This window comes from Parasteatoda tepidariorum, chromosome 3 (genome assembly GCF_043381705.1).
Source record: "Parasteatoda tepidariorum isolate YZ-2023 chromosome 3, CAS_Ptep_4.0, whole genome shotgun sequence".
Taxonomy (NCBI): domain Eukaryota; kingdom Metazoa; phylum Arthropoda; class Arachnida; order Araneae; family Theridiidae; genus Parasteatoda; species Parasteatoda tepidariorum.
In genome coordinates this window covers 5,628,723-5,646,644 of record NC_092206.1, presented here as the reverse complement: position 1 = coordinate 5,646,644, position 17,922 = coordinate 5,628,723, and the positions used below count along the sequence as shown (strand labels likewise).

General features: G+C 30.4%; 1 protein-coding gene across 3 annotated transcripts in view; it reads left to right on the top strand.

Moving 5' to 3' along the window:
- Positions 1-17,922, top strand: part of LOC107452371 (guanylate cyclase 32E) — a 182,636-nt gene that overhangs the window by 98,927 nt on the left and 65,787 nt on the right. For 2 of the 3 annotated variants that reach the window (XM_071178245.1, XM_071178246.1), the window contains 5 exons: positions 883-1,037; positions 6,499-6,589; positions 12,921-12,993; positions 13,908-14,016; positions 17,258-17,437. In XM_071178245.1, coding sequence (XP_071034346.1) covers positions 883-1,037; positions 6,499-6,589; positions 12,921-12,993; positions 13,908-14,016; positions 17,258-17,437 — 608 coding nt within the window. Of the gene's footprint in view, positions 1-882; positions 1,038-6,498; positions 6,590-9,879; positions 9,953-12,920; positions 12,994-13,907; positions 14,017-17,257; positions 17,438-17,922 lie in introns of all 3 variants that reach the window. The other variant, XM_043050036.2, reaches the window with a different exon arrangement.

Here is a 17,922-nt window from a genome sequence, read left to right as displayed (position 1 = left end):
CATTTTTTAAGATTTCTGTGCAAAGATTTTTTTTTAGTTTTCCATCATCAATCAAACAACAAGATAGAAGATATCAAATGTCCGCCGGACTTGGAGTTTATCTATATAATTAGGAGAAATTATTTTTGTATCCGTTAAAAGCTGTCAGTCATGTAAAAGTAGATAATAGCCATTATTTTGTTGTCGAAACTGAAACCAGTGGAAGTAGATTTAAAATTTAAATGAACAAAACTTAAAATACAGTGAATAATGGATTAACTGTTTTATCTCAGTATAACAATTTTTTAAGCGCTATTTTCTAAAAAGGTTATTTTTAAATGTGCTATAACTGCCAGTGAAGAAAAATAACGTAAAAAGTAATAATAAATGGAATGCAATAATGAAATAATTTGGGGAAGGTACTTCTACTAATGGTAATAAATGATGAAATAGTGTTTAAAATCTAATATTTATTGGGAATCATGTAATAAATCATAAATATGGAAATAATTGATAAGAAGGAAATTATGATCAACTTTTAATATATCAACTTAAGGCATTGAGTTTAGTCATGGGTACGAATCTGGGTTTTGATTCGTTACGTGATCCCGACTCGCACCTACCATTGCGCTATCTACCGAAACTCCAAGATTATCTATCACTAAGTATCTATCTTACTCAGTGATAGATAAATCTTGGGTAAGAATTCTTTTGAAACCGGCATAGCTATGAGAGGTTTCCGTGGTTTTTCTCTACGTGCAACGCGAATCTGTGTTAATTCGACACAAATTTCGTTATAAAGACGAGTGAGTTTGATTTAACATATTCTCTATCATCTTTTTGGGGTCCTAAGTTATTGATCTAAACAACACTAGACAATTCAAACACATAACAACTTTATAGGTGCAATGGGCTATATGGTCTATATGGATGAAAACGGGGACGCAGAAGGCAACTACACTTTAATCGCAAGGAAGCATGCACCCGGCATCAATGGTGGATATGGTCTTTATCCAGTTGGTGTTTTTCAACTGCATGAAAACAGATCCGCTGTACCAGTATGTATACCTTTCTTTTCTTATGTCAGTTAAATAACGTAAAGCAATAGTAATAAACTGCAAATAACAAATTTCGCTATCAAAAACTTTTTTCACTATAAAATTACTAAATTATCTTCAATGGGATACTTGCAAATGACGTAGTAGGGGTATCTCGATCCTTATTGGTCGTTGAAACATGGCATTTGTTTACGTCAGCAACTCTTTTTTCCATTTTATTTCGAATAATCCAAGCCCGTCAAGTATCTATTCTCTTAAGTGACACAGCCTATATACTTTCACAAAGATTTCCATTCTTTCACTATATATTTACTCAAAGACAGGCACGAAGCCATGAACATAAACAAATTAATTATGCATCGAAGTTGCCAGGTGCACAAAACAAATATACATCACGGTTACAATAAAATACATAAAAAAATAATAAATCTAAGTTAAGTAAAAGTTGTAGACGATAAAGAATTATATTTCAACAAATTCGATACGACTCTGTATTCATTCGAAGTTATGTAGAGAAACTTAGTTCAGCTTTAATACGCCATTTTGCTGACAAAGATTAGCTGGCGCTGACGTCATAGGTCACATGGGTGAGTATTGTTTATCGTTTTCTTCTTAGAGTACAAGTACCAAATTTTGGATGCGCGCTTGCTTTAAGTTAGAATTTAAGTATCAATTTTAAATGTGTCGGTATGTCTATCTATAGTTAAAAAAACGCTTATTTAACCTAAAAATGTGGCCCAACAACTGATGTCCGCGGAAACAAATAACATAACTTGAAATGATTAGACATATTTCACGTTTATTTACATTGACACTAATTTGTTAATTGCAAATAAAAAATCAATTTAACATTTGTTGGACAGTGTAATACATTAGTTTTTTTAACTGCAACATGACATGTATGATTCAAATCTATCTATATTATATAAAACGCTAATACGTACGTATGTATCAATAAAACCGATGATATTTCTTTTCTCGCGCTGGCAACAGTTTTCATTTTTAATTGATTGGATTAGGCGCGCAAGAGCACGTAGTGAGGATCATATGGCTAATCCATGTTATATAAAACGCTAATACGTTTTAATTGATAGGCTTCGGAGCGCAAGAGCACGTAGTGAGCATCATATGTCTAATCGGGTGAATTCTCACCGAATTATCAAAAAAATTCTCACAAAATAATCTTCATCGAAGCCGATGCTTTACATCCGGCTTTCAGTACTGTTTCATATTGTTTTACAACACATGGTTTTAGCCCTCTGGTGGGAAAGACTTTAAAACAAAACTTACAACGGTTACTTTTCGCAAAAACTGAAATTTGGAATAGTGTGATTAAGAAAAATATGTGAACTGTGAAAAGTTTTCGGAACTTCAGTGCTCAAAAGAGTATACAAAAGCTAGAAGTTAAGAACGTATCCAATGAGCGAGCATCGGATTGGGAAGCAATCCGAAATGAACTGCGAAAGCAGTTCCGGGGGTTGGCGAGCGCGAGCGAGCAGGGGGCGAAGCCTCCTAGTATTTAGGTAAAGCTAAAATGTTCTGGCAATTAAACCGAAAGAGAGAACAAAAGACTACAGCAGAAGCAAATCTGATAGATACGGGATATATTAAGATAGGTAAAATTACTGTGTTATTTTTTTGGACTTAACTTATACAGTAAAACCTTTTGGGAGTTACCATTCTCCGTTCCACAGTAAAATGGTTGTTGGTGGAGGCTGGTCGTTCTTAGAGGTTACCTCCATTGACTTCAAAATTTTTATCGAAAATACATGATTTTATGCTAATGATTTTATTTTAGTCAGTGTCATTTTCTTGGAGCGAAAATGTCACTTCTGTTGACGTCATGAAAAGACGGCTCTATGATTAAAATTTAACGTCTATAAAAATGATCCCAAATTATATAATTATGTGTAAAAACTATTTTATCAATTATGAATGATAAATAGAGGTTTTGCTTGTTTGAGATGCTTGTTTTTTGTATAAAATAAGATTTTTTTTTCTAATTTAACTTTCAACGTTAAAAATAAATCATTGATAGCGTCTTCTTTAGTGCACTCTGACAGCAATATGAGGTTGTACCTTTAAAAAGAGCTTTCTAAACAAGTGCCTCACACAAATAATTTGAATGCATTTTAATCTACTTATTTGCTTTGTTAAATTGCTTGTTTTGATATTTTTTCGGGTTTCCTTATTTGAACCTTTTCGCATTTGGTGCAAATGTTTGCCCGGTTGCATGTAAACTACCTTTACATCTACAGAAACTAAAGAGAAATCTTGAGCACGCTGATTGGATTTCTTGGCATTGCCTTCTACTGAGTCTTTTTTAGCTCCTCCCCAACATCATTTCTCCTTAATTTGTTCACAAAATGAAAATCAATCATAAATCAGTTCCAGTATATTTCTCATACTAATTTTAAGGCAAATGTTAAAGTTTTGTACAAAAAATAAAATAGCCTCATGAATGGTCTTTTAATAATAACACATTTATTTAAATCTAATTTGCTTTAAAATTTATTCTTATATTATTCTTTAATTGTTTAAAATAATTTTTTGTTGATTTCAGTATAATATTTTTTAATATTAATGTTACAAATTTCAGGTAAATGCAAGGTAATCAACTATGTTTTGGTAAAACATCAAATTAGTACAATAATAACTATTAAACATAAATTAAAGCTTTATTAGCTTGCTTTCATGTAATAAATATAAACATTGATTAATATTTAAATTGAATAGTATTGTGAATCTCCGTAGGCACTTAGAAATTAAAATCTCTTACTGAAATAAATAAAGTATAACTGTAGAATCATTCAGTTCAGTTTGAATTTATTATGAAAGATATCAAAATGTGATTATATATTACTGTAAAACTATTTCTGATTATTTGAAAAAGATTTTATCATACCTTAGGAGATAATATTCTAAAATGTTTAAAAATGTAATTATAATTCAGCAAAAAAACTTGAACATTTTAAAATTAATAAAACTTATTTTCTAAAGAGTAACCATGTAACAAGTTTACAAGTTAAAATAAGTATAACACGTTACAAGAAACTATAAGTATTCTAAAATAGGAGAGTATTATTATTTTACAAATTAGCATTATTATTTTATAAATTTTCCATTTCCACTCCTCAAAGCACTTCTATCTTCTGTCAAAAAATCGAAATCAAATAATTGAATATTAGGAAAGTTTAACTTTGTAAATGAATAAATATATAAAATAAAAGGATAGGAATAGAATTTAAGACATAAAGCTTAGTTTAATTCCTATTGTTTCAAAAACTGTTTTTGAAATGAATGAATATTTAAATGTAGAAACAAATTTTAAGTTCTAAGTTTTCATACTTTATTTATGCGCCACGTGGTGAATAAATCTGCTTAAAATTAACAAAACTGATAAAAAAAAGTTATACAGAAGTTATTAAAATTTTTTGAGAAACTTTTTTTTTAAATTTTTTTCTGCGGCAGTTTCATAAACGCACTGTGGTGTCAAACAAATAATTTCCCGCTATTAAATAAATAAAAAAATCTTTACAATCCAATAGAAATGTACTAGAATCTTTCATTACTCATTTTGTAAAGTTATTCTTTCATTACTGTAATTCAATGAATAATTCAAAATCATTCTTTTTGATTTTGATGAGAATTGTGACTCAAAAATGAATAAAATAAACTTCTTAAATACAATTGTTCAATTTCTTAGATGTCAAATAATAGTTTTTCGGTATTATAAAACATTTAGCAAACAAGAGAAAATATTAAAAATAAGTTATAAGTATTTAGGCATAATGCAGAACTTGTAGTTTTAAAAAATTAGATGGCGAGACTAATGAATGCTAAATTTAAAATTTATTAATTTTTATTTTAGTAATCCACAAGAAATAAATAAAATATTAATTTAATTCGATAAACATTAATTCATTTCGATAAATATCAATTTAAAACAATTGAGTTTTTTTTAAACAGTGGATATAAGAATTGAGCAAGTCAATTAAACTCAGACTTCAATGTTATTTAATAAATTAGTGATATTAGTTTCATAATTATTTATTCATGTGATAATCATAAATTTAACGAAAAAAGCAGTTCCCAGAAAAATTAAATACAATTTTTTTCATAAAACTAAACGAGTTACTTATTAGCAAACATATCTTTCTCCTTGAGGTTTCAAAGTTCTAGAATTCCATTTCGTATTTGTAAGTTCCCCAAATTCCTTTACCCACTTGTTGCAATCTTCTAAACATAGCTTATAAGGGTAATAATGTTTGATGAAATAGTTTCTATTCTATTTTTAAATAAAGTAGGCAGTTTCTCAGGCAAAAAAAAAACCCGACAATTCAAGTTTGAAAATCAAAAGGTGAAGTACAGAAATTGCTCTATGCTTTTAACCCTTTAATGGGCCATTTATTTCTAGTTAAAGGTAAATTAAAGTTTATTATCATTTATTTTTGGAATTGAAATTGTTTTAAGAACAGTAATTGATTTAAGAAAAAAAACTTATTTGTTTTATAAAAATTCAATTTTTTTGGTGGTAAATATATTTAACATTACCTATCAGAAACTTATTGATTTTTGTTCTTTTTCATTTATAAAATAAATTTTGAAAATGCTACAAACTTGAAAAGGAATTATGTATTTTATAACTTTTATACGTTTTTTTAAACTAACAAATAGTTACCAATTTAATTCAAACGCACTTCAAGAAAGCTGAAGTTATTAATTAACAAATGGAAACCTATATTAAAAGTGGTGGTAAGTATACTTCTTACGGCCTTTAAAAGGGTTAAAATAACAAGCATAGCAGAATGAAATAGTTATACGCCACAGAAGGCGTGGCCGTGAAATCCAATCAGCACGCTCAAACTCTCTCTCTTTAGTTTCTGTAGATGTAAAGGTAGTTTATTTGCTGCCCGGTCGCTGGGAGAGTTTCTAACAGTGTCTCCTAAAGGTTTTCAACACACAGTCTACGGAAAAAATTCAGTGCATTCCAAAATCGGTCGTAAATGGAGGTGGTCTTTCTTAGAGGTTTCACTCAGGGCTAAAGAGAATAGAAGGGCTGGTTCACTCCTTTGAAGTAACTCTCGCGGCGCCAATCCTCAGATTTTCTCTCGTGACGTCACTTTGGCGCGAAGCTCGCACTTTTACTTCAAGAACGGAACGTTTGGCCTTACAGCTCTAACTAATATTGGATCATTTCTTTTTGCGAAATATTCTAAGACATTTGTTATTTTCTATTATGACTTTCCTCAGTTTTTGCCGTGAATTTACAAGAATTTAANTCAACACAAAGTCTATGGAAAAAAAATTTGCATCCAAAAATCGGTCGTAAATGGAGGTGGTCTTTCTTAGAGGTTTCACTGCACTTGGTTCCTTTTATTGTATTGTCAATATCATTTAGTTATTGATCAATCAAATAATAGAATATTTTGTTTTAACTTACATAAATGCGTTGTACCAGGTTCTGAAGTTCACTGATAGAATCGATTGGGTTTCCGGATATCCTCCCAATGATGAACCCACGTGTGGATTCCAAGGAGAAAAATGTGTCAGTAAGTTCTCTTTATGCAACTATTTTTATTTATAAGCAAAACAGTTAGACAATAATTTCATTTTAAGACAACTTAAGAAAAATAAAAGCTCTCTTATTAAAGTAATACTAATTTAGGATGTATTTTCAATTGGAAGAAAGTCAGAGACATACACACATATTGCAAAAGAACAGAAACCATTTTTTTTTAAAGCAGCAAACATTCTAAATTTTCAATATTAAAAATTTGTTGACCGACAATTTTACACCAAAACTATGTCATGGAAGTAAAGTATTAGCAATTTGTTGACCGGCAATATTTTACACGAAAACTATGTCACGGAAGTAAAATATTAGCAATTTGTTGATCGGCAATTTTACAAAAAAACAATGTCATGGAAGCAAAGTATTAATTTGTTGACTGGCAATTTTACACCAAAACAATGTCATGGAAGTAAAGTATTAACAATTCGCTGACCGGCAATTTTACACAAAAACTATGTCACGGAAGTAAAATATTAGTAATTTGTTGACTGGCAATTTTACACCAAAACAATGTCATGGAAGTAAAGTATTAACAATTTGTTGACCGGCAATTTTACACGAAAACTATGTCACGGAAGCAAAGTATTAATTTGTTGACTGGCAATTTTACACCAAAACAATGTCAAGGAAGTAAAGTATTAACAATTTGTTGACCGGCAATTTTACACGAAAACTATGCCATGGAAGAAAAGTATTAATTTGTTGATCTACAATTTTACGCATAAATTACGTTATGGAAGTAAAGTAAAACATTCTTTACAAGCTTCACTAAATTTGGGCATGAAAAGACGAGTTAACACGTCACCAGTCAAAATTGTTTGACAAAGTCAAGTTGTGAAACAAATTCACCAGTGAACTTGTTTGACAAAAAAATTAATGTGAAATTACCCTAATTTTATGGACAGATCTTTGCAATTTCATTCATCAACAGTAATTTGATTGCTGTTGTTGTACTAATTTTTACGTCACAGCTCGTTTTCCTACTTTCATCTAATGTAATTTCGTTTTATAAAATATTTTAAAATTGCATGAGTTCCAGTTTAATCGTGAATTATACTAGGAAAATTTTTTTTTCGACAAATGTGGATTCATGAGTATGCAGAGCTCAACTACTGACCCGTAAAAATTCTTATTTCAAAACGAGTTTTGTAACCACACAAAAATGACGCAATGAAAAGATGAAAAACAGATATTAGAAAAACGATATTTCTTTACCTTTGGATTAACATAAATATGCTTATTAAATGATAAGAGGATGTTTAAAATTACTAAAACAGATATAAAAAATATATTTTTATTCAAATAAAGCATAGATTCTCAAATTAAAATAATAAACATTTCGATGACAATATTTAATGCTAGCTTCTAAAACAATTGATATTCATCTCCACCTGTTCTAAAATTAAAACATACGCACGCTAATGGAAATAGAAAATTTTTAAAAGTGCCTGTCAGTATACACGATTAAAGTTTCGAATTCAACCTGAAAGAAAATAACATTTTAAATAACGTATATATGTTTAGAAACTTTGAATAGTAAAGACATAAATTTAAAAATAATTCTCTGCAAATTAATGAAAACTTCGAAAGGAGGAAGATGGTCATACACTCGCCGCCAAGTAAGAAGGGAAAAGAAGGCGACCAAGTAGAAAGTAAAGCCCTCTATTTTAGTTTTGTGTCCTTGATAAAAATAAATCCCGATTTTTTATTTATTTATTGTGAAGGGCGAATTTTCGGTTTTGGCACTGCCCGAAAGACAAGAAGAAAAAAGTTTTTTGTTTATCTAATAAAATACTATTTAAGGAAAAAAAAACATCAAAATTGAAAACTACGTAATAAATTATAAATTTTGAAAGAAGAAAAAATAATTTTTTTTTTTTTTTTTTTTTTTTTTTAAATCTTCATTTAGATGAGTGTACGTGACTGCAAAAAATTATAATCTTCAAACGATTAATTTTTCTTTTACTTCAAAAAAATCCGAAAAAATATCAATTTAAACTGTTTAATTATTCCATAACTAATTCGAAATTTAAACTAGGTGTGACGATTTTTGCATTCACAGATGTAAGGGTTGCAATAATTATTAATAGTAATTACTTAAACCGGGAGCAAAAAAAATTTCAAATTTGACCTAAAATAACTCTAAAAGTAATAACTACATTAATAAAGATTTTTTATGAGAATATTTTTTGAACATTTGCTAAAAACATTTCATATTATTTCATTTATAGTTTTTGAATTATAACAGAAGCACGCTCGAGAAAATTTTTTAAAACAATGGTGATGGTTGGCAGTAACTTTTATTAATTTTTTTCTAAGATGAGAGATATTATCATATATCAATTAAAATATATGATAGTTAAAATTGGGACGGCTGTTTAACGACGGTTATAAAATAAAATGTATGATAGTTGGCTCGTCAAAACCTGAAATTTACATCTCAATACTTAAAATAACTTATATTATCAACTTGCACCTTATACTACGGACTACATTCATTAATTTTACTGCATTCATTAACTTTACCGCATTCGTTAATTTAATTTACAAACGCTGAAAATCACATATAAATATTTTAAAATCCAATAATATTAATTATCCTTTTTTTTATTTGACACATTACAAAACAATTATTTTTTTTAACAAACTAGTTAAGAAATATTCTTGCAACATTCTGTATAACCATATGTGTAATTATTCTGCATGAAAAAAATTCGGAGAAGGATATTTTTTTTTAAAAAAATCTAATTTTATTCTATTTTTTACAGTCGTTGAACAGCTGACCCAATTTTTGGGTTTACGACTACTAATGTTCAACTCCGCAGCCTAGTAATTTTGAACCCAATCCAGAAGACAAGAGAACTCTTGTATCAGGTATTGGGAGAAAAAATGCGACATTTGCATTACATGCAGAGGAAGACCACGAGAACCTTCCACGGTTTACCCTGATGGCAAAGGGACTCCAACCCGTGATCCATCTACCATTGAGGATATTTCACGTCAGCACTGTGGTCGGTGCAAGCCAGATGCAGAATCGTATCAACCAGCCATAGCTGTTATTCGAACCCGGTTTCACCTCATTTCACCTCCCTATCATTAGATTTTTGTCGGCCTGAGCCACGTGACCGAAAAAAATCTAATGATAGAAAATCATTTATAATACTTTAACCAGTTTTTTTTAAATAAAAATCATGAATGAAGATGTATCATTTTGTAATAAAAACTATTCTCAAAGAAATATTAAATATTGTTGGTTCCTTTATTTAGTGTGGAAGCTTGCTATAGGTGTGACCGGAGGATTGATTTTGGCACTTCTGTTCGGAATTTTAGTTGTATACAAGTAAGTTAAATGTCTAAATTATGTTAATTTTTTTTGTCCAAATTTATAAATTTTTCATGTCTGTAATTGAATTTATAGGGATTAATTTAAATTATGCGTAGTTTCCATATTTATTGTTTTGAAAACACATTAATCTTAAAGAATTTTTTTTAAAAATTCATGGACAATAGAAAGACATATTTGGCAGATTCGACAAACAAATTTGAATTTATGAATATGAACTTTATAAGATAATAATCAATAATGAACTTTATAAGATAAGATAATAATCATAATAATCAATCTAAATAGCACTAATCAATCTCAATCCCAAAAATATTTCAAAATAACAGCATTAGAAAAAATTTCTCATTCATAATTTAGCACAATTTCCATATTCGTAATTAAAATAAGGAGAAAAAACTTTAAAAAANAAACATTCTTTACAAGCTTCACTAAATTTGGGCATGAAAAGACGAGTTAACACGTCACCAGTCAAAATAGTTTGACAAAGTCAAGTTGTGAAACAAATTCACCAGTGAATTTGTTTGACAAAAAATGAATGTGAAATTACCCTAATTTTATGGACAGATCTTTGCAATTTCATTCATCAACAGTAATTTGATTGCTGTTGTTGTACTAATTTTTACGTCATTGCTCGTTTTCCTACTTCCATCTAATGTAATTTCGTTTTATAAAAAATTTTAAAATTGTATGAGTTCCAGTTTAATTGTGATTTATGATAGGAAAATTTTTTTCTCGATAAAAGTGGATTCATGGATATGCAGAGTTCAACTACTGACCCGTAAAAATTCTTATTTCAAAACGAGTATACCACACTAAAATGTCGCAATGAAAAGATGAAAAACAGATATCAGAAAAACGAAATTTCTATACCTTTGGATTAACATAAATATGCTTATTTAAATGATAAGAGGATATTTAAAATTACTAAAACGGATTTAAAAATATATTTTTATTCAAATAAAGTATAGATTCTCAAATTAAAATAATAAACATTCCGATGACAATATTTAATGCTAGTTTCTAAAACAATTGATATTCATCTCCACCTGTTATGAAATTAAAACATTCGCACGCTAATGGAAATAGAAAATTTTTAAAAGTGCCTGTCAGTAAATATACGATTAAAGCTTCGAATTCAACGTGAAAGAAAATAACATTTTAAATAACGTATGTATGTTTAGAAATTTTGATTAGTAAAGACATAAATTTAAAAATAATTTACTGCAAATTAATGAAAACTTCGAAAGGAGGAAGATGATCTGACATCACATACACTCGCCGCCAAGTAAGAAGGGTAAAGAAGGCGACCAAGTAAGTAGAAGGCATAGCCCTCTCTATTTTAGTTTTGTGTCCCTTAAAAAATAAATCCCGATTTTTTATTTATTTATTGTGGAAGGTGAATTTTTGCTTTTGGAACTGCCCGAAAGACAAGAAAAAAGAGACTTTTTGTTTACCTAATAGAATTACTATTTAAGAAAGAAAAAACATCAAAAATTGAAAACTTAATAACTACGTAATAAATTCGAAATATTGAAAGAAAATGTTTTCCTTTATCTTTAGCCAGATGAGAACGTTGATGCAAAAATGTATGATCTTTCTGAGATTAATTTTTCTTTTTCTTCAAAAAATCTGAAAAACTGCCATTATAAACTGTTTAATTATATCCTAACTAATTCGAAATTTAAACTAGAGATGACGAATTTCTCATTCGCAGATGTAAGGGTTGCAATAATTACTAATAGCATTTACTAAACTAAATAACTCCGTGCAAAAAATTTTCAAATTTGACATAAAATAACTGTAAAAGTAATAACTGCATTAATAATACTTTGTTATGAGAATCTTTCTTGAACATTTGTATTATATGCAATGTACAACATTTCATATTATTTCATCTAATAGTTTGTGAATTATAACAGTGACGCTTTCGAAAGTTTTTTAAAACAATGGTGATGGTTGGCAGTAACTTTTATTGATTTTTTTTAAGATCAGAGATATTATCATACATCAATTAAAATATATGATAGTTAAAATTGGGTCGGTTGTTCAACGATGGTAATAAAATTAAATGTATGATTGTTGGTCCGTCAAAACCTGAAAATTGCATCTCAATACTTAAAAAAACTTATATTATCAACTTGCAACTTATACACTACGGACTGATTTCATTAATTTTACTTACGACATTTGGGGCCGTTAAAAGTTGAAAATCACAAGTAAATATTTTAAAATCCAATAATGTTAAAAGTTATTCGGAAGTTTATCCTTTTATTTTTTTACACATTACAAAACAATTATTTTTTTAATAAACTAGTTAAGAAATATCATAGCAGCATACTGTATAACCATATTTGTAATTATTCTGCATGAAAAAAATTCGGAGAAGGAAAAAAAAATTTTAAAATCTAATTTTATTTTATTTTTAATTTTATAACCGTCGTTGAATAGCCGACCCAATTTTTGGGTTTAAGACTACTAATGTTCAACTCCGTAGCCTTGTAATTTTGAACCCAATCCAGAAGACAAGAGAACTCCTGTATCAAGTATTGGGAGAAAAAATGCCTTCGTGGAGGACTTTTTGATGGAACTAACCCGCATTTGCATTACATGGGGAGGAAGACCACGAGTACCTCCCACGGTTTAGCCTGATGGCAAAGGGACTCCAACCCATGATCCGTCTACCACTGAGGATATTTCACGTCAGCACTGTGGTCGGTGCAAGCCAGATGCAGATTCGTATCAACCAGCCATCGAACCCGGTACACCTCATTGAAAGGCGAACGCCCTATCATTAGATTTTTGCCGGCCTGAGTCACGTGACCGGAAAAAACTAATGATAGAAAATCATTTATAATACATTAACTAGTTTTTTTTTAAATAAAAATCGTGAATGAAAATGTATCAGTTTGTTATAATATCTATTCCTAAAAAAATATTAAATATTGTTGGTTCCTTTATTTAGTGTGGAAGCTTGCTATAGGTGTGACCGGAGGATTGATTTTGGCACTTCTGTTCGGAATTTTAGTTGTATACAAGTAAGTTAAATGATTTTGGCACTTCTCTTCGGAATTTTAGTTGTATTACAAGTAAGTTAAATGTCTAAATTATGTTATTTTTTTTCCTCCATATTTATCAATTTTTCATGTCTTTAATTGAATTTATAGTGATTAATTTAAATTGATTATGTGTACTTTCCATATTTATCGCTTTGAAAACACATTAATCTTAAAGAAATTTTTAAAAAAAATCGTGGACAATAGAAAGACAAATTTCAGTTTATGAATATGAACTGAAGATTGACTTTGTAAATCCTGCTACTGGGGGTAACACTATTCTCATAATAATCAATCTCAATAGCACTAATCAATCTCAATCCCAAAAATATTTTAATACAACAGCATTAGAAAAAATCTCATTCATAATTTAGCACAATTTCCACATTCGTAATTAAAAAAAGGAGAAAAAATTTTAAATACACAATTATTGTTAAAAACCGAAAAATTAAATAAATTTTTCTATTTATTTTGGTCAGTTCTTAAAAGAAATAAAAATAATTTCATATTCATAATTCAGCACAATTATCGCATTCATAATTAAGATAAGGAAAAAACTTTAAAAACACAATTATTGATAGAAAACGAAAATTTAATAATTGTTTTTTTCGGTTTTTAAAAGGAATAAATGATTATGAAACCAGTCACCTCAAGAAGTAAATAAATGAATAAATAAAATTATGCTAGCCTTCTTAGAATGAAAATGTTGAACAGTCCATCACTGTAAGTCCATAATAATGATTGGTCATCGGAGGGGTCAGCAGCGCTTATTATAAACGACTTAAACATAATTATGGGCGCTAATGGAGCAGATCATTATGGTCGTTATCTTAAAGTAAACTCTGTTCCTAATCAATTATTTTCATTCGTAAAGAATTTTGTCTCTCACGTTTCAGGAATTGGGCTTATGAACAGGAGCTCGACAGTCTCATCTGGAAGATTGATTATAAAGAAATTCAGATAAATGATTTCACACCCACTGCAACACTCGGGAGAATTGCAAGGGTAAGATCTCATTCCTATTGCAACTGTATTTCCAATCATTAATAAATAATGAACATTCATTATTATTATTATAATTCCTGAAGTTATGCTTTCAGCATATCGTGTATTGAAGTAAAGATTCAAAATGCTGTTGAAATGTCTAAATATTGTGTCTTTAATGAAGAACTATTACAGTAAGTCAGCCATGAATCACCAAAAAATGTCGAATAATGAATGGATTAAGGTTAAAATTAACGATGAAATATTTTCTTTATTGAATTCATTACAATTTTGTTTTTGGTATAATCATTAGAATTAAGTTTAAGTTCTAAATTAATTATGAATCGTTACATAAAATTATAAAATATTGCTGAAAAGTGCAATAATGAATGTGTTATGGATATGAATTAATAACTTCTTGCACTGAATTTAATAATGTATATTTTCGGTGTAGTTTTTATAGCAAGTTTTATAAAAAGCAATCATAAACTTATTTCTTAATTAGTTGATTCCGTTAATAACGATAAAATAGAGAGACCCTCACTAAATAAGGGTGCTCGTTGAATCCGGGTCGGTAAAAATTTATCAAAAATACCAAACTGATGAACTAAAAAAATACTTCAAACTGTATTACCTTTCGTTTGTTTTCTTACAACGGAATACGGTAACGTGCAAGAGTGCGTTTGTTTTCTTACAACGGAATACGGTAACGTGCAAGNATTAGTTGATTCCGTTAATAACGGTGAAATAGAGAGACCCTCGCTAAATAAGGGTTCTTGTTGAATCCTAGTCGGTAAAAATTTATCAAAAATAACCAACTGATGAACTAAAAAAATACTTCAAACTGAATTACCTTTCGTTTGTTTTCTAACACTGGAATACGATAACGTGTAAGAGTGCGTTGGTTTTCTTACAACGAAATACGGCAACGTGCAAGAGTGCGTTTGTTTTCTTACAACGGAATACGATTACGTGTAAGAATGCGTTTGTTTTCTTACACTGGAAATACGATAACGTGTAAGAGTGCGTTTGTTTTCTTACACTGTAAATACGATAACGTGTAAGAGAGCTTATTATGACGGAACTTAGTATTTTAACCTCAGTAATTATTTGACATACAAGGCGCAGCACAAAATAAGAAACATAACTTTTTATCGAATGACCGGATTTTCACATACCTATACTCAATCCTAATGGTTTGAGGTTCTAACCTTAAATGTGCTAATTAATAACTGATATTTTAATTTGTGACTTCTAACGAGTACACTTTTTAATTTTCATTTTTCTTTCTTGATGAAGATTTTAAAAATATACTTTTAGGGTGGTCTTTGGTTAAAATCCGAACTTTAGATAAAAAGTTATTCAGGGTGCTCACTGTACAACACACATGCCGTGAACTATGACTAACTAGCTAATACATAACTAGCGTATACATAACTAGCTTATACATAGCCAGCTAAAACATAACTAGCTTATACAGAACTAGCTTATACATAGCCAGCTAATACATAACTAGCTTATGACTTCCAGAAACGTTTGCAATTTTAACAAACTCCGCATCTTTGGATGTGGTTTCATTGTATCTTACTCATCGCAGTCAGATTTTTTTTTTACAAACAAATAGTTAGAAACATATACGCAAATTCATAAGCAACAGAAAGAGATTGGAAGCTATTCAATGGTTTGTATATCAAAATTTTTGGTTAGTTATTGGAATCACGAAACACAATTTCTTACCTACAATTTTCACTATAGCTGTGTGGTTTTAACTGCTCGTGTGATTTATGACAGGTCAGATAACACTGTTTTGATGGCTCATATTACTACAATTTTCAGTAAAAAATTGAGCTAAAGAAATATTTGAAAAAAAAAACATTTCAAATGGTAAAATATTTTCACGAGCCTTCAGATATTGTTTTAAACATCTTCAATAAAATAATTTTCTAGAAGTCTTTGAAAAATTATCCTCGTTAACTCCAAGTTATATATTTCTTTCTTTTTTTTTTATAACCGTCGTTGAACAGCCGACCCAATTACTTGGATTTACGACTAATCAGGTTCAACTCCGTAGCCTTGTGATTTTAAACCCAATCCAGAACTCCTAAATCATATATTGGAAGAAACTGCTCTTCGTGGAGGACTTTTTGATGGAACTAACCCGCATTTATTTTACATGGAGAAGAAAATCACGAAAACCTCCAACGGTTAGCTAGACAGCAAGGGTACTCCAACCTATGATCCGTCTAACACTGAGGATATTTTACATCAGCACTGTAGTCGGTGTGAGCCGGGTCCGGAATTCGTATCGACCAGCCATCGCTATGATTCGAACTCGGTTCACCTCATTGGAAGGCGAACGCTCTGTCCCCTGAGCCACCCCGGCTCTTATGTGGAAATTTAATAACTATCGTTGAACAGACGACCCAATTTTTTGGGTTTACGACTACTGATGTTCAACTCCGGAGCGTTGTAATTTTGAACCCAATCCAGAAGACAAGAAAACTCCTGAATCAATTATTGGGGAAAAATTTGCCTTCGTGGAAAACTTTTTTGATGGATCCAATCCGCATTAGCGTTACATGAAGAAGGAATCCATGAAAACTCTAACCCACTATCCATCTACCACTGAGGATATTTTACGTCAACACTAGAGTCAGAGCCGCGATGGCTCAGGGAATAGAGCGTTCACTTTCCAATTAGGTGAACCGGGTTCGATTCTGGCGATGGCTGGTCGATACGAAATTCCGCATCTGGATTGCACCGACCACAGTGCTGACGTGAAATATCCTCAGTGGTAGATGGATCATGGGTTAGAGTCCCCTTGCCGTCAGGCTAACCGTGGGAGGTTCACGTGGTCTTCCTCTCCATGCAACTCAAATGCGGGTTAGTTCCATCATAAAGTCCTCCACAAAGGCAAATTTCTCCCAATACTTGATCCAGGAGTTCTCGTGTCTTCTGAATTGGGTTCAAAATTACAAGGCTACGGAGTTGAACATTGGTTGTCGTAAACCCAAAAATTGGGTCGGCTGTTCAACGACGGTTATATTATAAAATAAAAGAACACTGGAGTGAGTGCAAGCTGGATGCCGATCCAACTTATGTTTAAACAGCAGAATTTTACAGACTGATTAACAATAAGCCATTTTTTTTTCGTTAAGCCCTTAATTCTTATCGTTGAATCAAAGATCGCGCAATGAACGAGTTGGTATTGCGCTGTTGAAATAAATGCAATAATTGATGAAAGTTTTTTTTCAATTGACAGAGTCTGCAACCCATGATGCGAACTAGCCAGGTATCCCTGAGTTCCAACACAGAAGCTGATTTCCGCTACACAAATATTTACACCACTGTCGGCATTTATAAAGGTCGGATGCTCGCCTTGAAAAGACTCAGAAAGAAGAGCGTTGACATCACGCGCAAAATGAAGAAAGAGTTGAAAATAGTAAGTATCATCATGCACGCCCTTCTAAGCATTGATCATTTTACGAAACATAGCGTGTGTTCCATTATAGTCCCGTAAAAGTCAAGAATACAGATTGAATAAAGATAAACAATATAAAAAAATTATTAAATTATACAGGGTAGGTAGCCAAATCTTTCAACAAAAAATAAGCTCCTTTTAAGTACTTTTTAAGCACTCAAATATTTTTAAGCACTATATATGATACGGTGAAGCACCGAAATCTGGAGAATGTCGACATTCATCGGTTAATGTCAACAATCACACAGTCGCTTTGGTGAATGTCAGAAATATTTGTTATATCCCATTTTATATTAATTTATTCGTTAATATTATTATATTTATTTGATATATTTATATTTATTCTATATTTTAATACTTACTGACGATAGATTAGAAGAAACATCAGTGTTTGGAGTATCGGGCAAATATATACCGGGCAATGGCACTTGACCTTAAAAAAACAT